Source organism: Benincasa hispida, chromosome 4 (genome assembly GCF_009727055.1).
Source record: "Benincasa hispida cultivar B227 chromosome 4, ASM972705v1, whole genome shotgun sequence".
NCBI lineage: Eukaryota > Viridiplantae > Streptophyta > Magnoliopsida > Cucurbitales > Cucurbitaceae > Benincasa > Benincasa hispida.
In genome coordinates this window covers 60,819,715-60,847,595 of record NC_052352.1, presented here as the reverse complement: position 1 = coordinate 60,847,595, position 27,881 = coordinate 60,819,715, and the positions used below count along the sequence as shown (strand labels likewise).

The window sequence follows — 27,881 nt, the reverse complement described above, 5'->3', positions numbered from 1 at the left end:
AAATTTCTAATTTAAGGTTAAAATAGAGGATTGTTTTTAAGATAACGAATCATTCTCTAATATTTTCTAAATCGTAATAAATTTATTGATTAAATTGCAAATATACATGGAACTCATAGTGGTTGTTACGCAAACTCAAACTTCTTAGCTTCATACTACACAAATTTAGACTTAATTTTATCTTGTGAACTAATGACCTCTAAAAATCCATTGTTGGCTTATAAAGTTGAGTTTAGCTATAATGGGAAGGAAAGCTAGAATAAAATAAAGGTAAAACAAGCTCAATATCAAGCACACCCCAAAACAACTATTATTCAGGTCTCGAAATATAATCCATGATCCCGACTCTTGAGAAAGAAGAAAATTACGGCAAAGGCTTACAAGTCCAATTTGGCTAGGGACTAGAATGGCTAAGGTCTCTTGAAGAGGTGTGCATTTGATCACATGCCTCTAACCTAAGAAGTCCTTAAAATAACTTTATTTAGTTTCTTTGGACATGTGAGGAAAATAAGATCCTAAGTCAACCCTTGTATAAATATATTATTGTGACCTCTTGAAGTTAACTTCTTCCACGTTCTAAAAAAAAAAAATCCTAAAACTTACTATTATTTTCTTTGAAAATTCAACTTAAGCACGAGAGACAATGTGATCACAGACATCACATCAGTAATCTGTTTATTTAAATCAACAAATTTACAGTTGAAATATGCATCAAACTCATTTATGTAGTTCAACAACATTTAACATTCAAATTTACTTATCTTCAACCAATGATTTTCACCAATCTCTTGATTTAAATTATCAAATATCATAATAACTTCAACTAAGATCCACACTTACTAGATTTCACAAACTACAAATTCTACATGAAAACTCAACAAATTCTACATAAAAATCACATCTTCAGTCTTCACCGCCACCCCACTCTACTTTCTCCTTCCACTTTGCTTTTATTGCACTTATTTGCAAAATACCATTTTACCCCTCCCACCGCCCACTATTCCCACCCACCTGCTTTTATGGCCTTTTTTTTTCCTTTGCTTTATTTTCATATCAACTAACTTTACACACCCATCTCCTTTTCCCCCTCCAAATTTGTTAATTTTACTTAAATTGCCACTGGTCCTCAATTGCCCCACTAATAATTATAACTAACTTGAAAATGAAATCATATCCACCAAATCATAATAGTACATAGATATTCTTTTATAAAGTATTTGAATTTAATCCTTCCAATCAAGGTTAAGAGTAGGTTAATTAAATACTTAAATCTAATAATCACAAGACAATTTAGGAATTAAATTTAAGTTAGTTTATCGTTAGCAATCTGTGAGGGCCAACGGTCAGTCTCGCCGTTGAAAAGTTGAGAGCACAAGTAGAGTGGCAAAACCGGTAATTATGTGGAAAAGATAAGGGCGTTTGTATAGTTCGCCATTCAACTAACGAAAATGTGCCACGTGTACCACAATGTAAAAAAGCCATTTTGGCTGAAAAAGACTACGTGTTTGCCACATCGGAGGCCTTACCACTCTGGCGGTGCCACGTGTTCACAATCTGAATTGATTGGGACCTCGTCTCCCTCTGTCTCTGCGCCCCACTCCGCTTTTTCCCGTTGATAAAAGAATAAAAACTTCCATTAATTTTCTCTTTCACAAATGGATTACAGAGCGAACTAGAGAGAGAAAAAAGAAAGAGAGGAGAGAGAAAGGGAGTGTTAGTGTAGGAAAATGTTAGAAGTTTAGCTGAAGGAATTTCAATTTCAGTTTTGAGGTTGTTAGTTGTTTTTTTTTTTTTTGTGGGTTGCGTTGCTTCAATCCCTTGGCTTCAATGAGCGAAAGATTTTGAAGCTCTCTGTGTTTTAAAGGGGTTTTCTTCTTATATTTCTTCACTGGGTTTTTCCATTTCTTGTCGTTCCGTCATTTGCTTTTTCTGTTGATGTGATTCTTCTTGTGGACGAAAATCCCAAATCTAGCCGTTCGAAGCAAATTTGTCGTTTCTTTTTGACATTTTTCTTTCTGGGTATGGAAGATTTTGAGGTATTGTAGTTGGGGAGATTGATTTTTGGGTGCTGGTTGGTACTGGGTAAGGTTTAAAGTTTTGGCATGGCTTTGGGGTTTATTTGAAATTGTGTTTAGTAGCGTATAATTCTGGTTTTTTTTTTTTTTTTTTTTTTTTTAAGATGAAAAGGGTTGGGTTGTTCGTCTTGTTCGTTGTAGTTCCAGTGTTGGTGAGATCTCTGAACCCACCTCTGAACGACGACGTTTTGGGGCTGATTGTGTTTAAGGCTGACATTGAAGATCCTAAAGGGAAACTCGCTTCGTGGAATGAAGATGATGATAACCCATGTAATTGGGTTGGTTTAAAATGCAACCCCAGATCCAATAGAGTTGTTGAGCTTAATCTTGATGGCTTCGCTCTCAATGGCAGGCTTGGCCGTGGTCTTCTTCAGTTGCAGTTTCTTCGTAAACTCTCTCTTTCGAACAATAATCTAACTGGAAATTTAAGTCCTAATAATGCTCGCTTTGAAAATCTTCGAGTGCTTGATTTAAGCGGCAATGCATTTCATGGGATGATTCCGGATGATTTCTTCCGGCAATGTGGGTCGTTGAGAGTAATCTCTTTGGCTAAGAACAAATTTTCAGGGAAAATCCCGGAAAGCTTGGGCTCTTGTTTCAGTCTTGCTGCTGTTAATTTATCTTCTAATCAGTTTTCAGGTTCATTGCCTTCTGGGATTTGGTCCTTGACTGGGCTTCGATCTTTGGATTTGTCTGATAATGCGTTGGAAGGTGAAATTCCACAGGAGGTGAAGGGTATGAATAATTTGCGAGCTATTAATTTGGGGAAGAATCGGTTTTCTGGACAGATCCCAGATGGGATTGGGAGTTGTTTGCTCTTGAGGTCTGTTGATCTCAGTGAGAATTCTTTCTCTGGCGACGTTCCGGTGACAATGCAGAAGCTTAGTTTATGCAGTACTCTTAATTTAAGAAGAAACTTGTTTGAAGGGAAGGTTCCTGAATGGATTGGTGGAATGGAAGGCCTTGAAATCTTGGATCTTTCAGGGAATAGATTTTCTGGTCCGGTTCCAAGTTCATTTGGGAATCTTCAAAAACTGAAGGTTTTGAATTTTTCTCAAAATGGTTTAACTGGTAGCTTGGCAGAATCCATAGTTCCTTCTCAAAACCTTTCAGCCATGGATCTTGGTCGCGGTTCTCTCACCGGGGTTCTTCCAGCCTGGATTCTGAAGCTCAGTTCGCAAAATGTATTGCCTTCTGATATGAAAAGAAGCTCTCTTTCTACAACTGTGGGAAAAGCTCTTGTTAACCTTCAAGTTTTGGATTTGTCTCACAATGCACTTTCTGGTGAAATTTCACCAGATATTGGGATATTAAATAGCTTGCAGGTGTTGAACCTGTGTAAGAACTCATTTGTTGGGGCTATTCCAGAGAGTATTGGAAGCCTGAAGGCCTTGGTTTTTCTTGACTTGAGTGAGAACCAGTTGAACGGAAGCATTCCCGAAACACTTGGCGAAGTCGTATCGTTGAAAGAATTGAGACTGGAAAAGAACTTGCTGGAGGGTGAAGTTCCAGAATTTGGGAACTGTTCTTCACTTGTAACTTTGTAAGTGGTTTTTGCTTTGATGTTTCATTTCATATGGGTTTTGTTCCATTTTGTTGGATTAAACTTTGCTTCTTATCATGACAACAACTAAAATATGATGCTTTTGTGTATATTTTTCGTAAGAGAATTTGATTGTCAAGAGGTACAATGTGAGAGAGTCTGAGGTCTCTCCCCAGTTTACATTATCGATTTCGCTCTTAGATACTGCTTGAATTTTGCAGGGACATATCGGAAAACAGATTAACTGGCTCCATACCAGCAGAATTGTCTCAACTGATCAATCTTCAAATCGTGGACTTGTCAACAAACAATCTCAGTGGTGCATTGCCAAAACAGTTGGCCAATCTTCCTAACCTTCTTTTGTTTAACATTTCTCACAACAATCTGCAAGGTGAACTACCTGCAGGTGGCTTTTTCAATACAATCTCCCCTTCCTCTGTGGCTGGAAATCCTTCTCTTTGTGGTTCTATTGTTAAGAAGTCTTGCCCCGGTGTCCTTCCAAAGCCTATTGTTCTCAACCCCAACTCATCTTCCGACTCTGGTTCTCCTTCATTACCTACAACTCTTGGTCACAAAAGAATCATCCTCAGCATTTCTGCACTCATTGCCATCGGTGCAGCTGCTGTTATCCTCGTCGGTGTAGTCGCAATCACCGTCATTAACCTCCATGTTCGGTCGTCTGCAAACTGTCCTGAAGCAGCCATCACGTTTTCGGGAGGGGACGACTTCAGCCACTCCCCAACTACTGATGCTAATTCTGGCAAGCTGGTCATGTTCTCGGGAGAACCCGACTTCAGTACCGGTGCACATGCCCTCCTTAACAAGGATTGCGAGCTTGGCCGTGGTGGATTTGGAGCGGTTTACCAAACTGTTCTTCGTGACGGGCATCCGGTTGCAATAAAAAAGCTCACTGTTTCAAGTCTTGTCAAATCTCAAGAAGAGTTTGAAAGGGAGGTTAAGAAGTTGGGGAAGGTTAGGCACCAAAATCTTGTGGCTCTAGAAGGTTATTACTGGACTCCATCTCTACAGCTCCTCATATATGAATTTGTTTCTGGAGGGAGTTTGTATAAACAGCTTCATGAAGGATTGGGAGGAAACATCCTCTCATGGAATGAAAGGTTCAACATAATCCTCGGAACTGCGAAAAGCTTGGCACATTTACACCAAATGAACATCATCCACTACAATATAAAATCAAACAATGTTCTGATTGATAGTTCAGGCGAACCTAAAGTTGGAGATTTTGGCCTAGCAAGATTGTTACCAATGCTTGATCGGTATGTATTGAGCAGCAAGATACAGAGCGCACTCGGATACATGGCACCCGAGTTTGCCTGCAAAACAGTTAAGATAACAGAGAAATGTGATGTGTATGGATTTGGAGTTCTGGTTCTTGAGGTAGTAACTGGGAAGAGACCTGTAGAGTACATGGAAGACGACGTGGTGGTACTGTGCGACATGGTTCGACGGGCGCTGGAAGAAGGTCGGGTGGAGGAATGCATTGATGGGAGGCTTCAGAGGAATTTTCCATCAGAGGAGGCCATACCAGTAGTGAAACTAGGCTTGATATGCACTTCTCAGGTGCCATCAAACCGACCTGATATGGCAGAGGTTGTTAATATATTAGAACTTATCAGATGTCCATCAGAAGGCCAAGAAGAATTGGGTTAAATCCAGTTTGGTTTCTTATTACAAATCTCTCAAGGGGATTCAACACAGGTCATTCGGCGAAGAAGAATCCGGTTTGTTCGATCAATCTAAGGTAAATGAAAACATAAAAAATGTTGAGAGTTTTCTGTTTCTTTTTTTGCTTTTATTGTAGCTTTGTTAATTCCTGTTGTATTAAGTAGTTTTCTTGTGTATGTTTGAGTTTTCCGGATTCCTCTTCACCGGGTTCCATTCCGGATCCTTGATCGAAAATCTTTAACCTTTCACTTATCTTTCATATTTGTCTATTCATTTCAAGATCTTGATAGAGCATCAGCTTGTGAAGATAGAATAGAAATGTAATATCTCTTTTGAAAGTTGATAGATGGTATAAACCTCAGACATATCTACATTTTGTTAGTATTTTCTTTCTGAACAAGAAACAACTAATCTAGATTTGGTTAATTTGGAAGTTTTGGCACTTTTTGAGCGAGGAAAATGCATTAGATTAAACATCACATCTTTCTCCAACATTCTTACCTTTCATGGAAGGACTTAACAGAAGAATGCAGAGTAAAAGCTTTTACAAACATTCTGTTTTGCCTTCCCCCCACCCACCCACCAACCAAAAATAAAATAAAGGTTTAAATACGACTTTAAATTATGAATTTTTGGCTTTGGTTCATTTTGGTCTTTGTACTTTTAAGTATTCATTTTGGTTCATTTACTTTCAATTTTGGTTTATTTTAGTTCTCGTACTTTCAAAATGTTTGTTTTGCTCATTGGATCTTCAACTTTGTTTCATTTTGGTTCTTCAACTTTCAAAAAGTGATCATTTTGATCCCTTAAAAACGAAGTAAAAACGAGAATGAAGAGACCAAATCGATTACTTTTTTGAAAGTACAAGAATCAAAATGAACATTTTGAAAATATAGAGACTAAAATAAACGATAGTTAAAAGTATAGGAACCAAAATGAACATTTTGAAAGTATGAGGACCAAAATGAACTAAAACCAAAAGTAAAAGGACTAAAATAATATTTAAATCTAAAAATAAAATAAACAACCAATAAAAAAAACATCAAACAAAATAAATTAGGGAAATAACTCATTGTCCACATTAGTAAATATCAAATAGAAGGTCTCACTAACTTTTAATGCATCTATGTTTGATACCTAATATTAAAGTATTAGTGTGATACCCTTATTAATTAAATGAAGTATAAGAAGACAAATACAAGAAAATCATATAAGAAACATAAGAGAAGATCTTCCTTACTACAGGTTTTGTTTGTAAGATAGGACATTTGTTCATAATAAAATGTATTAAATAAATTTTGGTTGAGGTGTCATAATATAATTAGTGCTCAATTAGATTATAGGCACTTCACACCAATATTTTGTTAAAAAGTATTAATGGTATTATAGTCTAAATTTAAACATAATTCAAAATTTAAATTTCTTCTAAGTGATCATATGAACAAGGTGAAGCCTTTTGTTTTTCATAAAGATCATGTGAGAGAGAGAAGAATAGGAAGAAGAAGAGAAAGTAAAAGTAAGATGTAACAAGTCAAAAAGTGTGATGAAAATGTAAGAAATGTCATAATTCGTAGCACCCACTTGGGACCAAAAGTGCTCAGTACTCAATAGAATAACCCAAAGTGCACAAAAACCACAATTTTTAATTTTTTTTTAAAAAAATAGAGAAACCTATTGCCAGTGAAAAAGTTCCAATACTATATACCACACATGAAAAACAATATCTCTATCCTATTATTAATGTTCTTCTTTTTTTATCTTTTGGAAAATAATAATATATATATTTTTTTAAAAAGTTTTTCCATTATGTCATTGTGTCTGACCCATAATCTCAAAGTTTTGATTTCAATAATGCTACTAATGCTTTTCTTTTCTTTCCTTTTTTCTTTTTTCTTTTTTTCTAACTATCAATTTATACCTTAAACTTTGAGATATATATCATTCTAAATCCTAAACTAATGATTGTATCAATTCATCCCTTAAACTTAAGGGGTTGTATCTATTTAAACCCTAAACTTTTGGATTCGTATCAATTTAAATCCCAAACTATAATTATATTAATTTAAATCTTGAACTTTCATAAATATATCAATTTAAATAACATTCGTAAGTGTATCTAAATAAAACATAATAGAGAGTCTAAGTTGATACAATTATTAGTTTGAGATTTAAATTGGTATAATCCCCAAAGTTCATAATTTAAATTGATACAATTATTAATTTATGGTTTAAAATTGATACAACATCCAAAATTTAGAGGTATAAATTGATATTTGTCCCTCTCCCTTTTGTTTTTTATTTTTTATTATTTTATTTTATTTTATTTATTTGTTTTTTTTTTGAGGGGGGTTTGAGGGAGGGAAAAGGCTGCCATTATCTTTAAAAATTCTTCCTTATTTTTTGCTTTTTGATGTCCCAATTCCAAAGCAAGACTCATTTCACTTTTAAAATATCAAGAAGAGGGGAACAACGAATCATCTTAAATCAGCTTCCAATTGCCTCCTTTTATTAATAAACTAGTTCTATTCAATTTACCTTTTTTTAAAAAGTGAATGGGAAAGTATATTAACAATCACCTCCCAATGCAATAATATATATATATTTAAAAATATATTTTTTCTTTCTTTCTTTTTAGTACAATAGGGATGGAGAATTGAACCATCATAGTCGCTAACACATATCGAGTGACAATTGAGCTACACTTGTTCTAGTCTTTTCTGTCGTAGTTTAATTATCGTTAGCATTATACTATATGACTTAATTTCTTAATCTAGAGGAATTAATAGATACTATCTTAATATACACACGATTTTCTCGATTATTGAATTGAATGGTCAATGTTTGTGGTCAAATTGATGAACTAAAAAAGAAAAATGATGAGAACTAGAATAATAAATAATAATAATAATAATAAATTATAAAGTCATAGAAGGAAGAGATTAGAATTGTAAATTAAGATTTTGTTTGTTAATTTAATTTGAAGAATACATTAAGACTAATGAAGGCCATGTGCAGAGGCTACAGGATCAATGAGCTGTCCAAAAAAGTAAACTAAGACATGCAACTAAATAATTAAGTATTATGATTTATAGGTCAAGCAAAACTTACACATTTTAATGCATTAACTAACTTCCCCTTTGGCACATGGGTCTTATCCTTTCTTTTTCAACATAAAGGTCTTTTTCATTTTTTTTTCATTTTTTTAATCAAAGATAGAGTATGATAATTTGAACATCCGATCTTTAGAAAAGGTATATCTATCAACTACTGTTGATCTATGCTTGATTATCAATTTTTTCTATCATAGAAGTTAAGAATAATATAAACTTTAGTATTATTAAAAAATTGTTGAATTTAAGTAAATGAATTATTGAATTTTAACAGAATTAAAAAAAATATCTACTAAAATTCAAAATTTTCAATTTTATGTTTAACGAGTCTTAATTAAAAGCGTCTAATAGATCCTTAAACTTTTAATTTTATATTGTAATTGGTCTCCATCACTATAAAAAGTGCCTATCTAAGAGAACAAGTATAGTATAGCACTCATCCATTAATTGATTTTGAAAAATTCCTCATACAATTACTATTTATGAGATGTCAAAGAAATGGATCACAAAAATAAATCACAATAATTAATAGAAAGAATAAATTCTATATTAATTGTAAAAGATAAATGATGAGAATTATGATTTTGTAAGTGGGTAGGACTATTGAAATTATAACAATTAGCCAACATGAACATAGCTCAACTGACATGATTCTATACTATCAATTTCAAAGTTTGAGCTTCGATGTCCCACTCCACATGTTGTCGGAACATATATATATATATATAACAATTAAAGGCAAGATAGCTGCATAGTTCAAATATGAATTGAAATATTTACAGCTCTAAGTCCAAAGCTGCATTGTGAAGAATATTTGAGGGATTGAATAAATTTTGATGGCAGAACAAACTTGGAGTGAATGATGAGAAAGTGGGGAACAAAAATAAACTGCGCACTTCAAAAATAAACCTTTTCTCTTTTGGTTTACACTTTATTGAGAGGCCAACCAAAATGATACCCTCTTGATCTATGTAAGCACGCTACCACTTAACATTACAAACCAAAATAGCCTTATCATTGCGATGCACTTTACTAAAAACCAACATTATTGCACTTTCCAATTTCCAATTTCCAGCTTTACTAACAGGAAAAACTGAGATCTATTGTTTGTCAATGGGAAAAAAAAATCAACCTAGGTGTAATTGAACCAAAAATCTACCTATTGTGATAAGCATACATTTGCTCTCTTGTAATTCAACAGTAAAAAAATGAGCTCACAACTTTTTACCACATGATATGGTGGGGGAAGCAGAATTCTCATCCTACAAATTTTCTATGTTCACTAAGTTTACTGATCTTTCAACATCGAGGAGTATGCAGAACTTTTGAGCTGTTTGTTGCTTCAATTGTCCCAATCATTTTCCCATCCATTTCTATCTGAAGTTCTAGAGTTAATACCATTTGATGATCCATTTGCTTTCATGTCAGAATGGGATTTATTTGCAGGCTTCGACTCGTCCCAGTCGTCGTCCCAGCCTTGATCCCAACCTTCTGCTGCTTCCAAGTCATTGGTTGGAGAAGAGTCATGCTCTGCCAATTCAAGCTCTTGATATGGGATTCCATCGGCATGCCGTTCCTTGGTTCTCATTTTGCAGCATGCCCAGACACCTCCAATGATCAAAACAATTGAAAATAGTAGATAGGATCCGGATACGATGTTTAGATGGGTTACATAGGAAGAGATCTGCTTAAAAATGCTGCCACTTTTTGTTAGTAATCCTACGTGAACTATACACTTCCCATTTCCTGCATCTAATATAATCATTGAATTCCCTGGAAAGTCTGAAATATTAACCTGAAATAGAATATGGAGCACAAATGAATCTCAAGTTACGCTCTTTAGAATTTGAAAACCTATAGATTTAAATCTTCACAATTTAAAATTAAAACCGAAGAGACGATCTCAGAAACATTTGTTTTGCCTTGGGCAGAAAATTTCTGACTGTCATCCGACCTAAATAAAGAAGTTAACTATTCTCGGGAAGATCCAGCAAAGATCAACGAGTACCTTTTTGGCATGATGTTCAGGAACTTGTATCTCCTTGTATTTAGCATCGGAAACTATAACATTCACTTTCAAAGAAGTCTCTCCATCATTTTGGATCAGAAGATATTGTTCCATCACCGCTGTGAGAAAACAATATTTTAGCAATACTGGCCTCTTGAAGCTTAACATAGATTAAAGTTTCTAAAAACAGTCATCTTCGCAATGTTTGAAAGACAGGTATGACATGGACATGTTGAAAAGGGCTAAAGGAATAGACAGAGTTATGAGAAGGCCCATGTTTTGCAGCTTTGTTGATTTTTGACAGATTGCACATCTCACAAAATAGACCAGAAAAATCTTGCTGAAATCAAGTTTAATATTCTTATCAGTCACAAAGAAATGTAGGAATCACAAAAATCTAGGTCATTAATGAACTGTTCCTGAGCAAAGTTCTTGGTAGACACGGTTATTTTGAACGACGCCCCCCTTGTCATTATCAAGCTGCTGATTATCCAAATGATTAAGAAATCATCGCCGTGACTCATGCGCATACAGTAGTCTCCAAATAAATCAAGCGCAATGATGCATCCTTTCAAAGTTAGCAATAAGATTTCATTTCCAATTTAATAGTCCCAGATTGATGTTCGATCACAAAGCTTATATTTGGAAGAAAGCCTGTCAATTGCTAAATTACTTCTGCGTTATACAAGTTTCCCTCTCGTTGAATGCCAAACCTAGAGCATACAACAGTTGATTGTAGGCTCTCTCTGAGCAGCATTCAATACCACACGAGGTATCAATTCATCGATAGGCTTGCTGATATTTGATGAAGTAAACTTAAGGCAAAACAGAAGCAACAGATTCTTCCTTAGGCACCTTAACATTGGAGCAAATAATGCTGGGGAACACAAATAAACTAACAATAAAATCCTAACATCCCCAAATGCTGTAATTGTAATTTGGAGTAGGGTCATCCTTATGTGCATATCTCGATCCTCGTTATTAAAAAGCTACATTATGTTGCAATCTTGTCTGTTGCTCAGCTACCACATACAAATACCAGATACCATTCTCCTTGCGGTGAAAAGATTGGCACTGCCCGAAGTTCTAGCTAGGCCAAATAGATAGGTCAAAGCCCATGACCAAATCAACAACCAACTGAAATTGGAAAACTGAAAGAACACTCGGTTTGATTAGATGCCAATAAGGCTAGTTATAGTCCAATTTTAAAATAGAAAAGTTGAGTCAATTTCATTCAGTTGAATTTTGGTCTGTTTAGTTGGAATTACAACTTAGCTTTAAACATCTTTCATGCCAGTATGGTTAGTTCAGCATTGCCCTTCATAAAATTTCATGAAGAACCGAACCAGTGATACCCTTAAGACCAATAACAACATCTATATTCAAACTCTTGCTCTTGCACTTGCCTATGAAGTGCATACTTGCTAGGACCGATTCTGAAGAGAGGAAGGCTTGGAAGCACTAAACCTCGAACCAAGCCAATGAGCTTTTTCATGTCTTGCAACTATGGAACCCATTTCTTATTTGCTATAAACTAATGACATTCCAATATTTCCTTCCAACCAAGGCTTTCTTTTACCCTGCCAACTTCCAATCCTTTCTTTCAAGTTTGAAGTTTTTAACCACTATTCTAAGCAGATATTCAAAATTTCAGAAGTCCTTTGCACAACATGACTATGACATTGATTAATCGGGACCGAGGGATGTTGTTGATTGTTTCAAATTTTGCATTCAATAACATTATGTAAGCTCTCGTGCAAACCTACCATGCTAACATAGGAGGGGTAAGAATGAAAATTCAGAAAAGATAGTTAGTTAGTGGGTAGGAAGGTGTTAGGCCACCAATCATATTTCAATATCAGAGGAGGGGTAAGAAAGGAATTGGCCCCCAGATGAGGGCACTGCTACGTGAGGCAAGGAGGGTAGCCATGTGGGGACCACAAGCTGTTATGTTTCTGATGGGGTAGGGAGTATATACGAGAGGCAGAGAGAATGTTAGAGGGTAGGTTGGTTTTTAGCGAATTCTTGAGAGTGAGAAGGGGAGGATTAACAGTCTTCTATAACAGGCTGGAGGGTGCTGTAATTGCCTTAGGGCTTCTTTTGTTTTCTTCGAATAAAAGCACCTTAGTAAGGGAGATACCTTACAGAAGGATTGTGCATGGTATGGAAAAGGACATTCTGTGGGTTTCTGTAGGCAAAAGAAGTCATAGGCCATTGAGGAACTTTGGAGAGAATTGTCACCTGAAAGGAAAGAAACCAACTCTCTCAAATAGCTGGGAGTTATTTTCGTTGCTTCAACTTAGTATTTCTGTTTTGCTGTAATGTGGTGTTAAGAAACTTGAACTCTTGCTGGAATTTCTCAATAGAATGGTGGTGTTCTTTTCTAGTGATGTTTATGTGTGTTATATTGATATTTGAAGAGAGTTTCAAAGGTGGGAACCTAAAACATTATTATTATCACTCCAACCAATGAACTCACTTATAATCTCCCTCCCTTGACAACCTAATAGAATGAGGCAAATATTCGTATCGATTCACAATTTATATCACTTAGGCCTTTATAAACATTCTTAATTGACAATTGGACGATAGAGTTCCCTCAAGGAAAATTTCCCACCTCTTTTGATCCAAATAACCATGTACAAATCAAAAGTGATTTTGTAATGAAAATTTGTTGGTTCCAATACAATGAAGATAATGCGGACCTGACTATTTACCATATATCAAGTCTTTGTCAGCATCATTCTTTGAACAAGTCACTTCTCCCCCTACTTCTTTGTCCAAGTCAATTATCACGATAGGCATCCAGTGCCATGTCAAGGCCACTAGTAGTCTTGCTAAGGACCTTCAAAAGTATCCTTGTGCTCAGACCTGAATGCCTATTGTGAATCCGGATAGCAACTTATCTACTACTCTGTGAATCCATGTTTTACACCGGTTTGGTTTTATCCTCTAGGTCTAATATTACATAGAGAATTAGACCGGCCTATTCCATTATTATCAGTAGTTAGGTCTGAATGCGTTTGCTTTCCTATGTTCACTGTTCAGTAACTTCAATTTGCACCCTCCTAGAACAATGTGACAACAACTCCCTCTACTTAATTATCTGTCAATTTTTCAAGTTGCAAGGCCTCTGTTAAGCATCCAACAATACTGTTCACACTCAATGTTCTTAAGCAGCTTGTTGGAACTGTGAATCAGCAAGGTTGTTACAGGTATTAAGCTGACAAAACTCTTCAACGTATTTGTCTACATTACAGACATCCTGCTAAGTATCACGATATGCTTCCTATAGTAGCTATTCATGATAGGCAAGTGAAATTTTTTTCCTCATCAACTGATGGGATGAGAGTCCCAATAATGAATCGATAGTTTTAAAATTCTTCTACAGTTACCTTCTCTAAAAAAAATTCTTCTACAGTTGCCATACAGTCGTCCCACCAAGTAATTTTGGTTTTCTACCTACACATTGCTAGGTGCTAGCTTTACCATATGTTCCTCTAACATTCCCACACATGAATAATCCCACGTACATAGACATTCTTTGTTCAGTCCAAGAAGTTTCCCATGCTTGGCTTATAGAAGTGTAGAATAGATAAATTATCTTTCAATTGGAAACTTTGGTTGCTCAGGGCTTTTAGTTCTGGCATGATTTTTTTGGGGAGAGAGGGTTATTCACCATATCTCGTCCTGAGGATTGGAATATTTGGGATCCATCACATTGCAGTTTGATTGGATTATCATGGAGACATATCATCGATAGGCAACTTGTGGCCACCCTCTATTCAGTTTGCATAGGGGAAGAGAAGGTGGCCGTCCCATCCTCTGCCACCACAGTTGTTCGTTTGTAAGGGGGATTTGCATACATCCAGTAAGTGAAAGGATTGTTGCATGGAATCGAGTGATTGACTAATTCCAACCAGCAGATTCTCCACAAATAACAGCCTCTATTGAATCAACTTACTGTGCATTGATAGCAGCGTCTAGAAACTAAATAATGGTTTTAGTGCTCTGGTTCAATCATTTCATTTGGTGAACTTTATGCACAAATTCAGTGTTGACTGAAAGTTCGAAAATAATTCCCCACATCCCCCAGCTTCTTGTTCTAACCAAAGCTGACTTAATTGGCAGGCTTACTAAGAGTAACAGCCTAACAGGTTCTACAAAGGGGCACTATTATCAGCAAAATAATTACATAGTAAGTTGGTCGATGGAGATGCATTTAACCGTTTGGGAAAGACAACAAAAAGATATATCGCAAGTAGAAATTCCCAAAGAAAAACCAACTTCAGTAACCAATATGCAGAGAGCATCATGGGAAGAGCGTTTATTTCTATACTAAAAAGAGGTACAATCCTCGCAAAACACAAGCTTAAATTATTCGCAGAAGAAAACATCGGATGAAAAAAACCAAAAGGGAAGAAAACACACAATTACCTTGTTCTGCTAACAGAAGGCAAGCAGTCATATTCTTAAGGTCGTGGCAAGTCTTAGATGACGAGTCACATTTCTCTGTAGTAAAACCATCAGTTGAACTTGGAAACGGCGGAATTACAGGAGTTGGAGAACTTTTTGGGGCGCCCCTACTCAATTTACCATTGATAACAGAGCTAGGACCAGGAGCTGGAGCTACACTCTAAAAAAGCGAAAAGGCGAAATACAAATTTCAAAGTCAACCGCAATCCAAAAGTTGCATCAGAAATCAAGAAAAAGGGACTCAAGAATCCGAAGCAAACAAACCTGAGGAGGATCCTTCGAAAGCGCGAAACGGCGATGAAGATTCCAAATACGGTAAGGGAAAGAAGAAGCATCGGATCCAGGAGAGAGGAGAATGAAAAGGAAGAAGATGAATACGAGGGCCAAATCACGATTCATCGCCGGAAAAAATCTGCCGTCTTTCTACAACTGGCGAATCTAGCAGAAGGGCGATGAAATCGAGATGGCGGAGAAACGCCACATTGGTGAAGGTTTTGAGTTGAAAGAGGGAAAATACATGGAAGAAGACGTTGTCAATGGAAAAGTCAAAGTCAACGAGAGAGAGAGAAATGCAGGCGGGGCCACCGGAACAAGGTCGGCGGTTAATTGTCTCTTTCCTTCGTCCTCGTTACGTCCGGAGAGACGACGAAGTCCGATCAGGCTCCGTCTTTTTTAATTATTTATCAAGAAAGAGAAAAAAAAAACCAATAAATTATATTCCTTCCTCCATCCTTTCAATCGAAAAAAAAAATCAATTGTCAAACCATAGGTACTTAGTTAATGTTATATATACTATTAGTATTAAAAATATATACTATTTTATGTTATATATACTATTAGTATTAAAAATATAAGGATAATAGATGCCTATGCTTAGTGTCTATTGATTATGTGTCATGCACTCATTTTTTAAGTGTTGTTCATATGTCTCAACATTACACATTATTAGTATCCATATAATCATCGTCAAATTGCTAGTGACATTTGGTGAATTTTGGAAGACACACATACATTGGGCAAAACCCATGAATTTTGGAAAAAGTGGAGAATTTTGAAAAATTCCCATACTTTATATTTTGTTATTTATTTATTTTATATATTATTTTATATTTATTTATTTTATTATATATTATTATTATATTATACTTTCTCTATATCCGTGTTCTCGTTGTGTGCCATTATGCCCCTCAAATTCACAACATATTATCAGCACGAACTCTTGTCATTTCTCCCACCGAAGGTATTCCTGTTCTTGTTATGTGCCACTATGCCCCTCAAATTCACAACATGTTATCAGCATGAACTCTTGTCATTTCTTCCACCGAAGGTAGGTTCTAAAGGTAGATGAGTTTCTCTCTTTATAATTAATAAATTTTATATTATTTTGTATATTTAATATCTATTAAGTTCCTAAGAGGAATACAATTTGTGATAGTGTTATCATGACAAACATTACGAAATTAGAATTCACAGTTCTTGACATTAATAGCAATAATTATTTATCATGGGTGCTCGAGGCTGAAATCCATCTGGATGTTATGAACCTTGCAAAAATAGTTAAATAAGGAAATACGACATCCAATCAAGACAAAACAAAAGCTATGATTTTCCTTCGTCATCATCTCCACGAGGGATTGAAAATGGAGTATCTTACAATAAAAGATCCCTATATCTTGTGAAAAATTTGGAAAGAGATGTATGATAATAAAAAAATAGTTATTCTTCCTAAAGCTCGTTATTAATGGATGCATTTAAGACTACAATATTTTAAATCAGTAAGTAATTACAATTTCGCATTATTTAAAATCAGTTTGAAACTGTTGATATGCGGAGAGAAAATTACTGATGCTGATATGTTGGAGAAGACATTTTCTACATTTCATGTCTCAAATATGCTCTTGCAATAGCAATATTGAGAGAAAGGTTTTAAACAATATTCTGAACTAATTTCATATCTTCTCGTGGTCGAACAAAATAACAAGTTATTGATGAAAAATCATGAATCTCGACCAACTGGGACAACACCATTCCCTGAAGTGAATGTTGTGAATGTTAATAATCGTGGTCGTGGTAGAGGTCGTGACCGTGACAAAGGAAGAAATAATTATTATTTTCACGGTAGTCATTTTAATTATTCAATTTTTTTTTTAAAAAAATCATACAAAATGATGATTACAAAGGAAAAGCTCCATATGATAAGAGTTCAAAAAGTATTAAAAATAAATACTTTCGATGCGGAATGCCTGAGCATTAGTTAATGTACTTGTCGTACGTCAAAACACTTAGTTGATCTCTATCAAGCATCCCTGAAGGAAAAAAGAGAAAAATGTTGAAGCAAATTCTGCATACCAGAATAATAACATATTGGGGGAGTTGCATGAATATTTATTTTATAATAAATATTAGAGTTTATTTAGTAAGATAAAAGCATTTGCAAATATAGATTTTTTTATATTAAAGATTTAGGCCCAGAAAAAGGAAAAAGATTAAAATGGACATGGCCCCTATAAAACCGTTTGGCCACCTCATTTCGACCCTTAATCTTCTTTTGAAAAACGCAAAAAACACTTCCAACCCTTATTTCGAGCTCCGACAGTGCCGTCTTCTTCCGATTTCAACCTTTTCATTTCGACAGTGCCGTCTTCTTCCGCTCCGATAGTTCTGTCTTCTTCCCCATCGATTTCACTCCAAACTTCAAAAGGTACGCTGTTCTTCTTAGTTTCTTAGTTTCTTCTTTTTCCTTTGTTCATCTTTTCATCACTGATAGCAAGAATTTGAAAACGTAGGCTTCGTTCTTCTTCCATTGATAGTTTATATAAGAAGATAAATAGTTACTTCAAATTAGGCTACATGCATTCTCCATCTTTTTTAGGTGTTTCATTCAGTGTTTTATTATGCATTTTGGTCACAGTGTAGTCATCATAGACTAATAGTCATCAAAATGTTGATTATGTGAAGATTATTTGTAATGTTGATTGTGATTTGTTGGTTTTTCGAGGAATATATTGATAGTTTATTGTTGACTGTGTTTGATTGCTAATTATGTTAAGATTAGTACTGTGTTTCGTTGTGATTTGCTGATGTTTCAGTGAATATTATGCTAATTTAGTTATTTATTAGTGATAAAAGTTATCACTGATGCTTCACTGATTGTTTATTGTTGTTTAACTGATGTTTCAGTTATCTATCAACAAACTATCACTGATGCTAGCATTGATGCTAATTTAGTTCCCTGTACTGTGATTTGATGATTGTTTATTCATAGGAAAAGTATCTATCACTATTATTGCTATCAATGTAATGGTTCCACATGTTTGTTTTTAGGATAGAAGTTATCACTGATGCTTCAAGGAATATGTTGACAGTTCATTGATAGTTTGTTGATGGAGTTATCTATCAACAAACTATCACTAATGCTATAATTGATGCTAATTTAGTTTCCTATATTATGATTTGATGATTATTTATTCATAGGAAAAGTATCTATCACTATTATTGCTATCAATGATATAAATGTAATGGTTCCACATGTTTGTTTTTAGGATAGAAGTTATCACTGATGCTTCAGGGAATCTATTGACAGTTCATTGATAGTTTGTTGATGGATTTATCTATCAATAAACTATCATTGATGCTATCATTGATGCTAATTTAGTTGCCTGTACTGTGATTTGATGATTGTTTATTCATAAGAAAAGTATCTATCACTATTATTGCTATAAATGATATGAATGTAATGGTTTCACATGTTTGTTTTTAGGATAGAAGTTATCACTGATACTTCAGGGAATATGTTGACAGTTCATTGATAGTTTGTTGATGGAGTTATCTATCAACAAACTATCACTGATGCTATCATTGATGCTAATTTAGTTCCCTGTATTGTGATTTGATGATTGTTTATTCATAGGAAAAGTATCTATCACTATTATTACTATCAATGATATGAATGTAATGGTTCTACATGTTTGTTTGTTTTTAGGATAAATGGAGAAAGGAAATAGAAAAACATTGGAAGGATCAACATTAATGATATTTTATAAATTTATATAGATTTGTGGTTACTTTTTTCTTACATTTATGTTATTGTTATATATACAGGAAAATGTATTAATTGTTCCAGAAAGTGAATGGACAAACTCATTAAAAGTCAGCTTCTTCATAAGTTTAGAAGTCCTATCTAACATAGGAAAATTAGATGAGCCATCACTTCAACTATTTAGAGAAGGTCCTTTTGGGCACTTCTTAGATATGAAAATGAAAAGGGTGCCCAACCGACTCATATCACACCTTATTAGAAGGCAATGCACAACTACCAAGCAAAATATCTTGGCTTTTAATTTAAATGGACATATTTTAGAAATTGGCCTCAAGGATTTTTGTTTAGTAACAGGTTTAATTTGTGATGATTACCCTATAGATGGTCTCTATAGTGAACAAGAATCAATGGACAACACAATTAGGAACTTCTTTTTCAAAACAAATACAAAAATTATAAGAAGAGAGCTCCAACCTACTTTTAATTTGTTAGGTTATGATGCCAACATACCCATTGATATAAAGGTCAAACTTGCACACTTGTATTTTCTAGAAAGCTTCCTAATTCCTACACAAGGACATAACAAAGTAAGTTAGAAGCATCTAAAAATGTTGGATGACGAAGAAAAGTTTAGATCTTATCCATAGGGCAGGGTTTCCTTTGAACTAACTGTAGAGTTTTTTAAGAAGGCTGTCATCAATAAGCCATCTTCCATGTTCCTCCAAGGATTTCCACTAGCTTTGGTATATTGGGCTTTTGAAATTGTACCAAGATTATCTAACCCCACTATTGGATTTGCACGAAGAATAAAAAGTGATGGACCTAGACTTACTCAATGGAAATCTCAAGAACCTAATGATTGACAACACATCAACAACAATATTTTCAAAGCCACTGGTGTAAGTCTTTTATCACTGTTATTTCCTTTATTAGCATGCTATCAAATGATAGAAATTATAACTGATGTTTCAGCTTTTATGACATAGAAGATACCACTATCAGTGATAGCTTCTATCAGTCATTTGGAACTATTATGATATCTTCTATCATTGATAGCATGTTATTGTAGATAGAAGCAATCCGTGATAGCTTGAAATCAGTGATTGTTTCTATAAATTAGCTGTATCACTAATATCTTTATTAAACTTTCAGTTTACTATTGCTTCATTTGTTCCAGCAATCCAACTGTTATGCCTATTTTGCGGAGCTGGAAACCAGGGAGATGGATATTGAAAAAGAAAAAAAAGGAAAACAAATGTCAATTGAGAGAAGAATTGTATCATTACAAGAAGCAATTGAAGAATTAAAAAGAGGACAAGAAGATATTAAGAAGGACATCATTGAAAAGCACAAGGAGATTCTTGATATATTGGGCTACATAAAAAAAGTTATCGTGATAAACTTCATAAAAAGTAGAAGGTGGTGAAAAACAATCTCAAGAATCTCTTGAGAAGAACAAAGCGCCATCATCTAGTTTAGAGCTTTTAGATGCAAGTTTGGAAATTCTAGAGGTAAAACTTGTGATTTTCTTTTTCTGTAAAGAAGTACAATAACAAAAATGATATATGCATGTAGGCTGACGTTGACACTGCTAAGGACAAGAAGGCTCAAGATGATCAAGAGAATGACCAACAAGAACAATTGCAAGATGATCCTGAAGATGAAGAGGAAGATCAAGAAGAAAAAGATAAAGAAGATATGACGAAAATGAATGTAAGTATTGATTGATTGATGATCTTAATTATAACATTGGTATGCTATCAGTGATATCTGAAATCACTTATAACCAACTATCAGTGATAACACACTATCATTGATAATTTGTTATCAGTGATAGTATAAATAATAGGAAGCTTTATTTACTTGACTGATACTGATAGCACATTGATAGATGTCATGTTATATTTGATTCCATGATTTCAGGTCATTGAAAAGACTCTTAAAAAGAGTCCAAAAAAATATAGACCAAAAGTTGTCATCGAAAATATGGATGACAACAAGAGACCAAAAAGACAAACAAAACCAACTAAGAAAATTTTGGAGAACGCAAAGAAGCAAAAGAAAGACAAAAAGAAGGTCTCTCCAAATGTGTCTACCAAGGTGTCTTCAAGCAAAGCTACAAGGCATTCTCCAAGGTGGAATGACGACACTCCAAGCTTTGATCTCAAAATATCACAACTTTGATTGACAATAGATAGACTTGTTTATTGACAATAGACTTCTGTTTGACAATAGTTTGGAAATTATTTTGACAATATACAGTGATTGTTATGATTTTGGAAATTACATTGTTATTTTACAAGATTAATGATAGTTAGATTGAATCAATATGAATCCTTCATAAATGTGATTGATATAGTTGCAATTTTCAATTTATTTTAGGGGCTGTTTGGTTGGAGGGAAAAAAAGGCGATCGTATAGTATAAATGTGATTGATATAGTTACAACTTTGTATAGTATTTTGTTACTTAGCGATTGTGTAGCAGAGCTAAGCGATCGTTTAGCTGAGCTCAGCGATCGTGTAGTATTTGGTAGGCGATCGTATAGCATTTTGTTACTCAGCGTTCGTGTACCCGAGCTCAGCGATCGTGTAGATAATTTAAGCGATCGTATAGTATTTTGTTACTTAGCGATGGTGTAGCAGAGCTAAGCGATCGTGTAGCCGAGCTCAACGATTGTGTAGCATTTGGTAGGCGATCATATAGCATTAGGTAGGCGATTGTATAGCATTTTGTTACTCAGCGTTGTGTAGTAGAGCTAAGCGATCGTGTAGCATTTGGTAGGCGATCGTTGTTGTTTGGAAATGCTGATAGTTATGATTGATGATGTTCTATGCTATGCGTGAAATGATGCGATACCACTGCTAGATATGCATTAATTATGGATGCTTACGTAGTATGCCTTGCGTTGTCACAAGTTTCCTTATGATGGAACCAAGTGTAATTCCACCACAAGTTTCTTGGTGTGATTCGAGGTCGAACACATGGACTGTTTTAGGTTATTGTGGTATGTTCGTGATATATGCAACCAGGTTTTTCAATATTTAAAAAGGATGTTTTGTGTACAAGTATATAAGATTGTGGTAAAGTAAATGAAAGCAATAAAGATGCGATAATGAAAATAAGATACAATAAACCTAAGCTAGATGATATAAGATACAAGCTTCTTGATACACGATGCTGGGGTCAAGGCTGGCTGTGAAGGTTATGCAAAGAACATGGGATGCGGCAGCAAGTCTTATGAACAGAATACAAAGAGAAAGATAAATAATATAAACAACGCAAGTCCTCAATTGCACTGAAGCTATAAATACGGTTCCGCTCTTCCCTTGGCGTACACCTTTTAGTGATTGGTCGCGCTCCCATATATCTGTGGTGAGACAGAGACTAACGTAATGAATGCAAGGTTCCTTCCATGTCTGGAAGTACTACTCGCTTTAGTTAACGCATTCTTTTAATCTTCTCTCGATAGATCAGAATAACATATTCACTTACGCTCTCGTAGGTGAGGATGCCGTCTAGCATGCCTTAGCTAAACGCATTTTATATCTTAACAACAATTTAAGTACTTGTTTAATTCATATTAACTATCAGGGAATTAAGAAAACATCATGGAGAAAGTGATTAATGGGTGAACGTAAATAGACAGAGAATGGAATATGAAAGCTATCGAAACATTTAATATATCTATTAAGCGTTTGATACATAGTGTGTGAATGAAGAGATAAAGAGAAAGTGAAATACAACGATGAAAGAAATAGAACAGATACAAACAAGCGCCAATGTCTTGGTATCGATTCGATGGAGATTTGCTTGCCGGATTGGATGGATCTGATTATAGGAAGAGTTTCTCTCTCAGGCTTGCTCAATCGGTAGTAGGGGTCTTTACACAGAGCTTCAAATCGGGTATTTGGCAGAATAGATCTGACACTCACCTCTCGGCCTTGTCTCGTCTTCTTCCCAGATTTCTTCAATTAAGCATTCAACTCAGCCTTTTCTCTCAACACTTTAGCAATAATTCGCCCCGTATCAAGTAGTATAAGTTTTCTCTGAAATCTATGGGGTATTTATAGGTACAGGTTTTTGACTCTGGCCTTGTGGTCCCCACTGATTGTTATGGTAATTCCGAAGATGAAGGGATATTATTCCTTCTGTTATGCAATCAGATCGTCAATTCTACACAACCGTTAGTTGTACATGTGTCTCAATTCTTCGCTTTTGCGTTGCTCAACTGTATCTTTCTATCGTGAGTTCGCATACAGTGTTATTTTTATTATCGCATGCGGTTGAAAGTCAACTCTAGATCGACTGTCGCTTTGCGCCGTCATTGCGGTAATCGTCTCTTCATTGTTGATTGACGGGCGCAATGTGACAGAGATGCGTTGATCAGCTTTCTCCCGTGAGCCTAAGCGCAAACAGTGACTTAGTTTCCTACAAAATAGTGTAAAATTCGGCTTGTCTTCAATCTTTATGGTGTTAGTGGGTGTAATTACGATCATTTATAATTATTGTAATTCTAAGCTAATTTTCATACAATCAGCGCATATTCACATAACTTTTGGCCGCAATATCTAGATAAAGTGACATAAATAACTTGAATTTCTACAAGTTATCAATCGTCTAGCTTTGGGTAGGCGATCGTGTAACATTTTGTTACTCAGTGATTGTGTAGCGGAGCTCAGCAATCGTGTAGATAATTTAAGCGATCGTATAGTATTTTGTTACTCAGCGATCGTGTAGCAGAGCTAAGCAATCGTTTAGCTGAGCTCGGCGATCGTGTAGCATTTGGTAGGTGATCGTATAGCATTTGGGTAGGCGATCGTATAGCATTTTGTTACTCATCGATTGTGTAGCGGAGCTCAGCGATCGTGTAGATAATTTAAGCGATCGTATAGTATTTTGTTACTCAGCGATCATGTAGCATTTGGTAGGCGATCGTATAGCATTTTGTTACTCAGCGTTGTGTAACAGAGCTAAGCGATCATGTAGCATTTGGTAGGCGATTGTCTAGCATTGGGTAGGCGACTGTATAGAATTTTGTAAACGATCGTTTGGACTTGTTAAGCGATCATCTAGTCTCTAAGTCGGTTCCTCAACAGGTTATTCAGTGTTCTTCAATAGGGTTGTTGTGTTGATCAAACTTTAAACACAAGCTGCACAGTTTTTATCACTGATAGTATGGTATCAGTAATGGACATGCTATCAGTGATAGAATCTATCATTGATGGATTTTCTGTAAAAATGCTTATCTACTATCAGCGATAGAATCTATCATTGATGGATTTCATGCAAAAATGCTTATCTTTTAGTATAGTTATTTAACAAAAGAAGTTTTGATGCTTTTGAATTCATTGTATTAATTGCTGACAAAAGCTATTACAGATAGCTTGATATCATTTCTTTCAATTGTTGTGGCTAAAGGAAAACGAAAGCTTCATAAATAAAAGCATCATGTTGTGAAGCATCATATTGACTAAAGAATGAATATATCAACAACAAAGTCTGTTCCACTAACAAAACATTAGTAACAAGGTTTCTAATATATTTATGACAAACATCAATAACAAATTGTTTCACTATCCAATGGTTAAATTGATGACAACAAGCAACAACTACAATCTAATTGTCAAATTGGTGAAAAACATCGGCTGTCTCACTATCATTGATAAATTGATGACAAACATCAATTACAAAACAAGCTTCTTCATTACAAATATCAATTATAAATCAAGCTTCTTCATTAAACAACTGGTGGAAATTTGCATGTCCTACAATTATGGCCACGGTGAAGACATCAACTGCACTTCGAGCTCATTTTCTTTCCACCAATTGATAATATTCTTTGTTTACGTGGTCATCCAACTGGACGTTTAAGTATTGGCGGTAATACATTCACACCAACATCAACAAATCTCCAATCAGAATGATTTCCAATAGGATAAACTGATCCTTTATAGGTTGATAACAATGTACTGCAAAAATAGTAGTCCGACACAAAAGTATATATATCTAAATTTAGCCCACGAATAATAGCACAAGCATGAGCACATGGAATCTCCACCAAATCCCAAACATGAAAACTGCACGATTTATAGGCCAAATTTACAAAAAAAGTGATTGTGCCCATCAACTACTTTATATTCTTCATTGTTAATAGGATCAACCTGAAAAATAAAACAGTCAACGAAATGTAATCAACTAGGTGCACTAATAGAATGTCAATGAAAACTAAAATATAAATGAAAATGTAAGTGATACTATCCTTACTTGATTAAATATTTTCAAGCTATCAGTGAAAACAAAAACTACAAGTGATAGCTTCTATCACTAATAACATGTTATCAATAACAGAAGCTATCATTGATAACATGTTATTAATGATATTTTCTAATAGTTAAGGTATTTGTACCTTGAAGCTTCTTGACTGATTGTGTTGCTCTCGCAACTCAGACTCTGCCCAACTAGTCAAAATAGTCTTCATGGATAATGTTGATTGACCTTTTTCATAAAACCAATTTTGAAGTATGTCTCTAATATAATCAAGTAATGATGCAACGAGGAACTCCCAAGGCTCTTTTAAAATATTATTTAAGCACTCTGAAATATTTGTAGTCATCGTATTATACCTTCTTCTCCTAGAATGTGCACGTGCCCACTTCTCAAAACCAACTTTACCGAGATATTCCCGAATTATAGGATATATTGATTCCATCCATTTCATATAAAACTCGAACTTATCAATTGTATAAGCTTTTGCACAACTATAATATATGTCATCAATTAAAGAATCCTTATAAATCAACTTCATATTTTGCAAAAGGTGTCATAGACAAACACAATACTCAACATTTGGAAAAACATTCATAACACCTTTCGGTATGCTAAAATGTCGATCAGAAATAATGACTAATCCTTCTCGTTCACCAAAACTTTTCTTTAAATTCTCAAAAAACCATCTCCAGGATGCATCATTTTCAGAGTCAACAATACTAAAAGCAAGAGGAAAAATCTTATTGTTACCGTCAATTGTTGAAGCCGTCAAAAGAGTCCCAGCGTATTACATTTCAAGAACCTCTCATCAACTGATATATTAGGCGTATAATGCTTCCAACCCTCAATTGATGCTCCAATAGCCATATGTCAGCTTCATAGGCAGTGAATGTACCTAAAGAAGAAAGCAAACAATTAAGCCAGATTACAAAAGGTATATAATTGATTGATGTCTACCACCAATAGCTTCTATCACTGGTTGCAGTCCATCACCAATAGCTTCCATTATTTTCATGTTATCAATGATGGAAGATATCAGTGATAGACTCCAATCAGTGATAGGAGCTATCATTGATAGATCATATAATAAGTCAGAAACAAGAAACTTGGATTCTTTTTTTCTAACTTCATCAAAATCTTTGGAATCAATGCATATGATTCACGTGCATCCCCTTTCAAAGACTTCATTATTTGCGCTTTTTCCCTCCATACTTTATAATAGCTAATAGTTACTCCAAATTCCTTACGGACTTTATTCACAATATCACTAGGAGTTTAGGTATGAGATGAACTAAATCAAAAATCATTTCTCAAACATTCAGCTATTAAGGACGAAGAAGCTTGCCTATGACAAGTTTGAATAATTTTTATAGAATAATCATGAATATCAATAAACTTCCTAAGCATCCACAAAACACCCCGCTTGTAACGAGATGCCCTCACATACCATTGACAACCATTTTAAACACATCGAAACACAATTGCTCTTGAATTTGACGTTATAGTCTTAAATTCAAAATTCTTCTTAACCGCTATCAAGTAAAAACAATTTGATAAAATCTCTTTACTGGCAAACACATCTTTTTCTTTCAAATCACGAGCAATATGTATATCCATAATCACTTGAAAATCACCATCATTAATCATAGGTTTAGAAGAAGGAACAGTAGACAAATAATTTTCAGCTCCACTAGAAACAACATTAGAAGATACTTCCAAACATGAACTACTGACATGAGCAACCAAAGGATGTCGTGTATTGTGTTCCTTAACTAAAGCCAAAAACCAAGCTATATCCTTATCTTCACGAATTTGAACTACATTTTGAACCTCATTCATAACAAAATCTAATAAAACTGAAAGTTCTATAGAAGAAGTAGACACATCCAAACAAATCTCCTTAACTATTAAACCCATAAAATCTTCAAAAACCATCATATCATCTACTAAAACTCCAGTAGATTTGTAATTCACAACAGTGTTTTTCATTCCATATTCCACTATGAAAAAACAACTATAGGAATAACCATGTTTTAAAATTCCTGCAAAAGTAAAACAAAAACTCTCGAATAACAATATCAATAGGTTCTAATAGCCATCAAAAGCAAATATAAATCTATCAATATCATTGATACCAGTCTAAAACTAGGCATGTTTTTCAATGGATATCAATAAAAAAATAATGAACAAATAAAAAAGGATAGCAATCACATATATTCTATCAGTGATAGACATTATCAATGATAGCTACTGATATCTTCCAACTGATGATAGTAGCTTCTAACCCTAAGTTAATAAATTGTAGCAGAAAATCATAAATGACAAACAAAAAGTCAAGGTAGCTGTAATATCAAACATCAAAATACACTGACATGTTTATAGAAAGAATATACAGTATCAAATGAAACAGTGAAAAATGCAAGCCCTAACTTAATTAATCAATCAAAACTCAAAATATCAAAGAAAAAGTAAACAACGCAATGAACAAAGCAAAATTTCATGAAAGCACACAAACTCTGCTCACAATCCATTATGTTCACAGTGAGTTGAAGAAATCATTAGGTTCTTGAGAAAAAAAGAAAGAAAATACTAAATGACCTGAAGAAATCGAGGGAAAAATTGAAAAACAGAATAGAAAAAATAAGAACGCTAAAAGAAAAAAAACTCCCAATAAA

General features: G+C 34.6%; 3 protein-coding genes across 4 annotated transcripts; 2 read left to right on the top strand and 1 right to left on the bottom strand.

Annotated features, from left to right (window-relative positions):
• Positions 1 to 1,646: 1,646 nt before the first annotated feature.
• Positions 1,647 to 5,688, top strand: LOC120075578 (probable LRR receptor-like serine/threonine-protein kinase IRK). Of its 2 annotated transcripts, XM_039029107.1 has the most exons (3): positions 1,647 to 2,082; positions 2,180 to 3,618; positions 3,840 to 5,688. In XM_039029107.1, the coding sequence occupies exons 2-3, from the start codon at positions 2,180 to 2,182 to the stop codon at positions 5,287 to 5,289; spliced, it is 2,889 nt and encodes a 962-aa protein (XP_038885035.1). In that variant the 5' UTR covers positions 1,647 to 2,082; the 3' UTR covers positions 5,290 to 5,688. The 2 variants fall into 2 exon arrangements, with proteins under 2 accessions (XP_038885035.1, XP_038885034.1); XM_039029106.1 differs by having other exon boundaries at positions 1,647 to 3,618.
• A 3,615-nt stretch (positions 5,689 to 9,303) lies between these two features.
• LOC120076442 lies at positions 9,304 to 15,585 on the bottom strand. Its single transcript, XM_039030269.1, has 4 exons — positions 15,163 to 15,585; positions 14,860 to 15,058; positions 10,423 to 10,541; positions 9,304 to 10,209 (listed from the first exon to the last, which is right to left on the bottom strand). Exons 1-4 carry the CDS (start codon positions 15,295 to 15,297, stop codon positions 9,757 to 9,759), a joined length of 906 nt encoding a protein of 301 aa, XP_038886197.1. The 5' UTR covers positions 15,298 to 15,585; the 3' UTR covers positions 9,304 to 9,756.
• Positions 15,362 to 21,121, top strand: LOC120076275 (chromatin modification-related protein EAF7-like). Its single transcript, XM_039030043.1, has 4 exons — positions 15,362 to 15,492; positions 20,090 to 20,324; positions 20,513 to 20,650; positions 20,861 to 21,121. Exons 1-4 carry the CDS (start codon positions 15,362 to 15,364, stop codon positions 21,119 to 21,121), a joined length of 765 nt encoding a protein of 254 aa, XP_038885971.1.
• Positions 21,122 to 27,881: the final 6,760 nt, after the last annotated feature.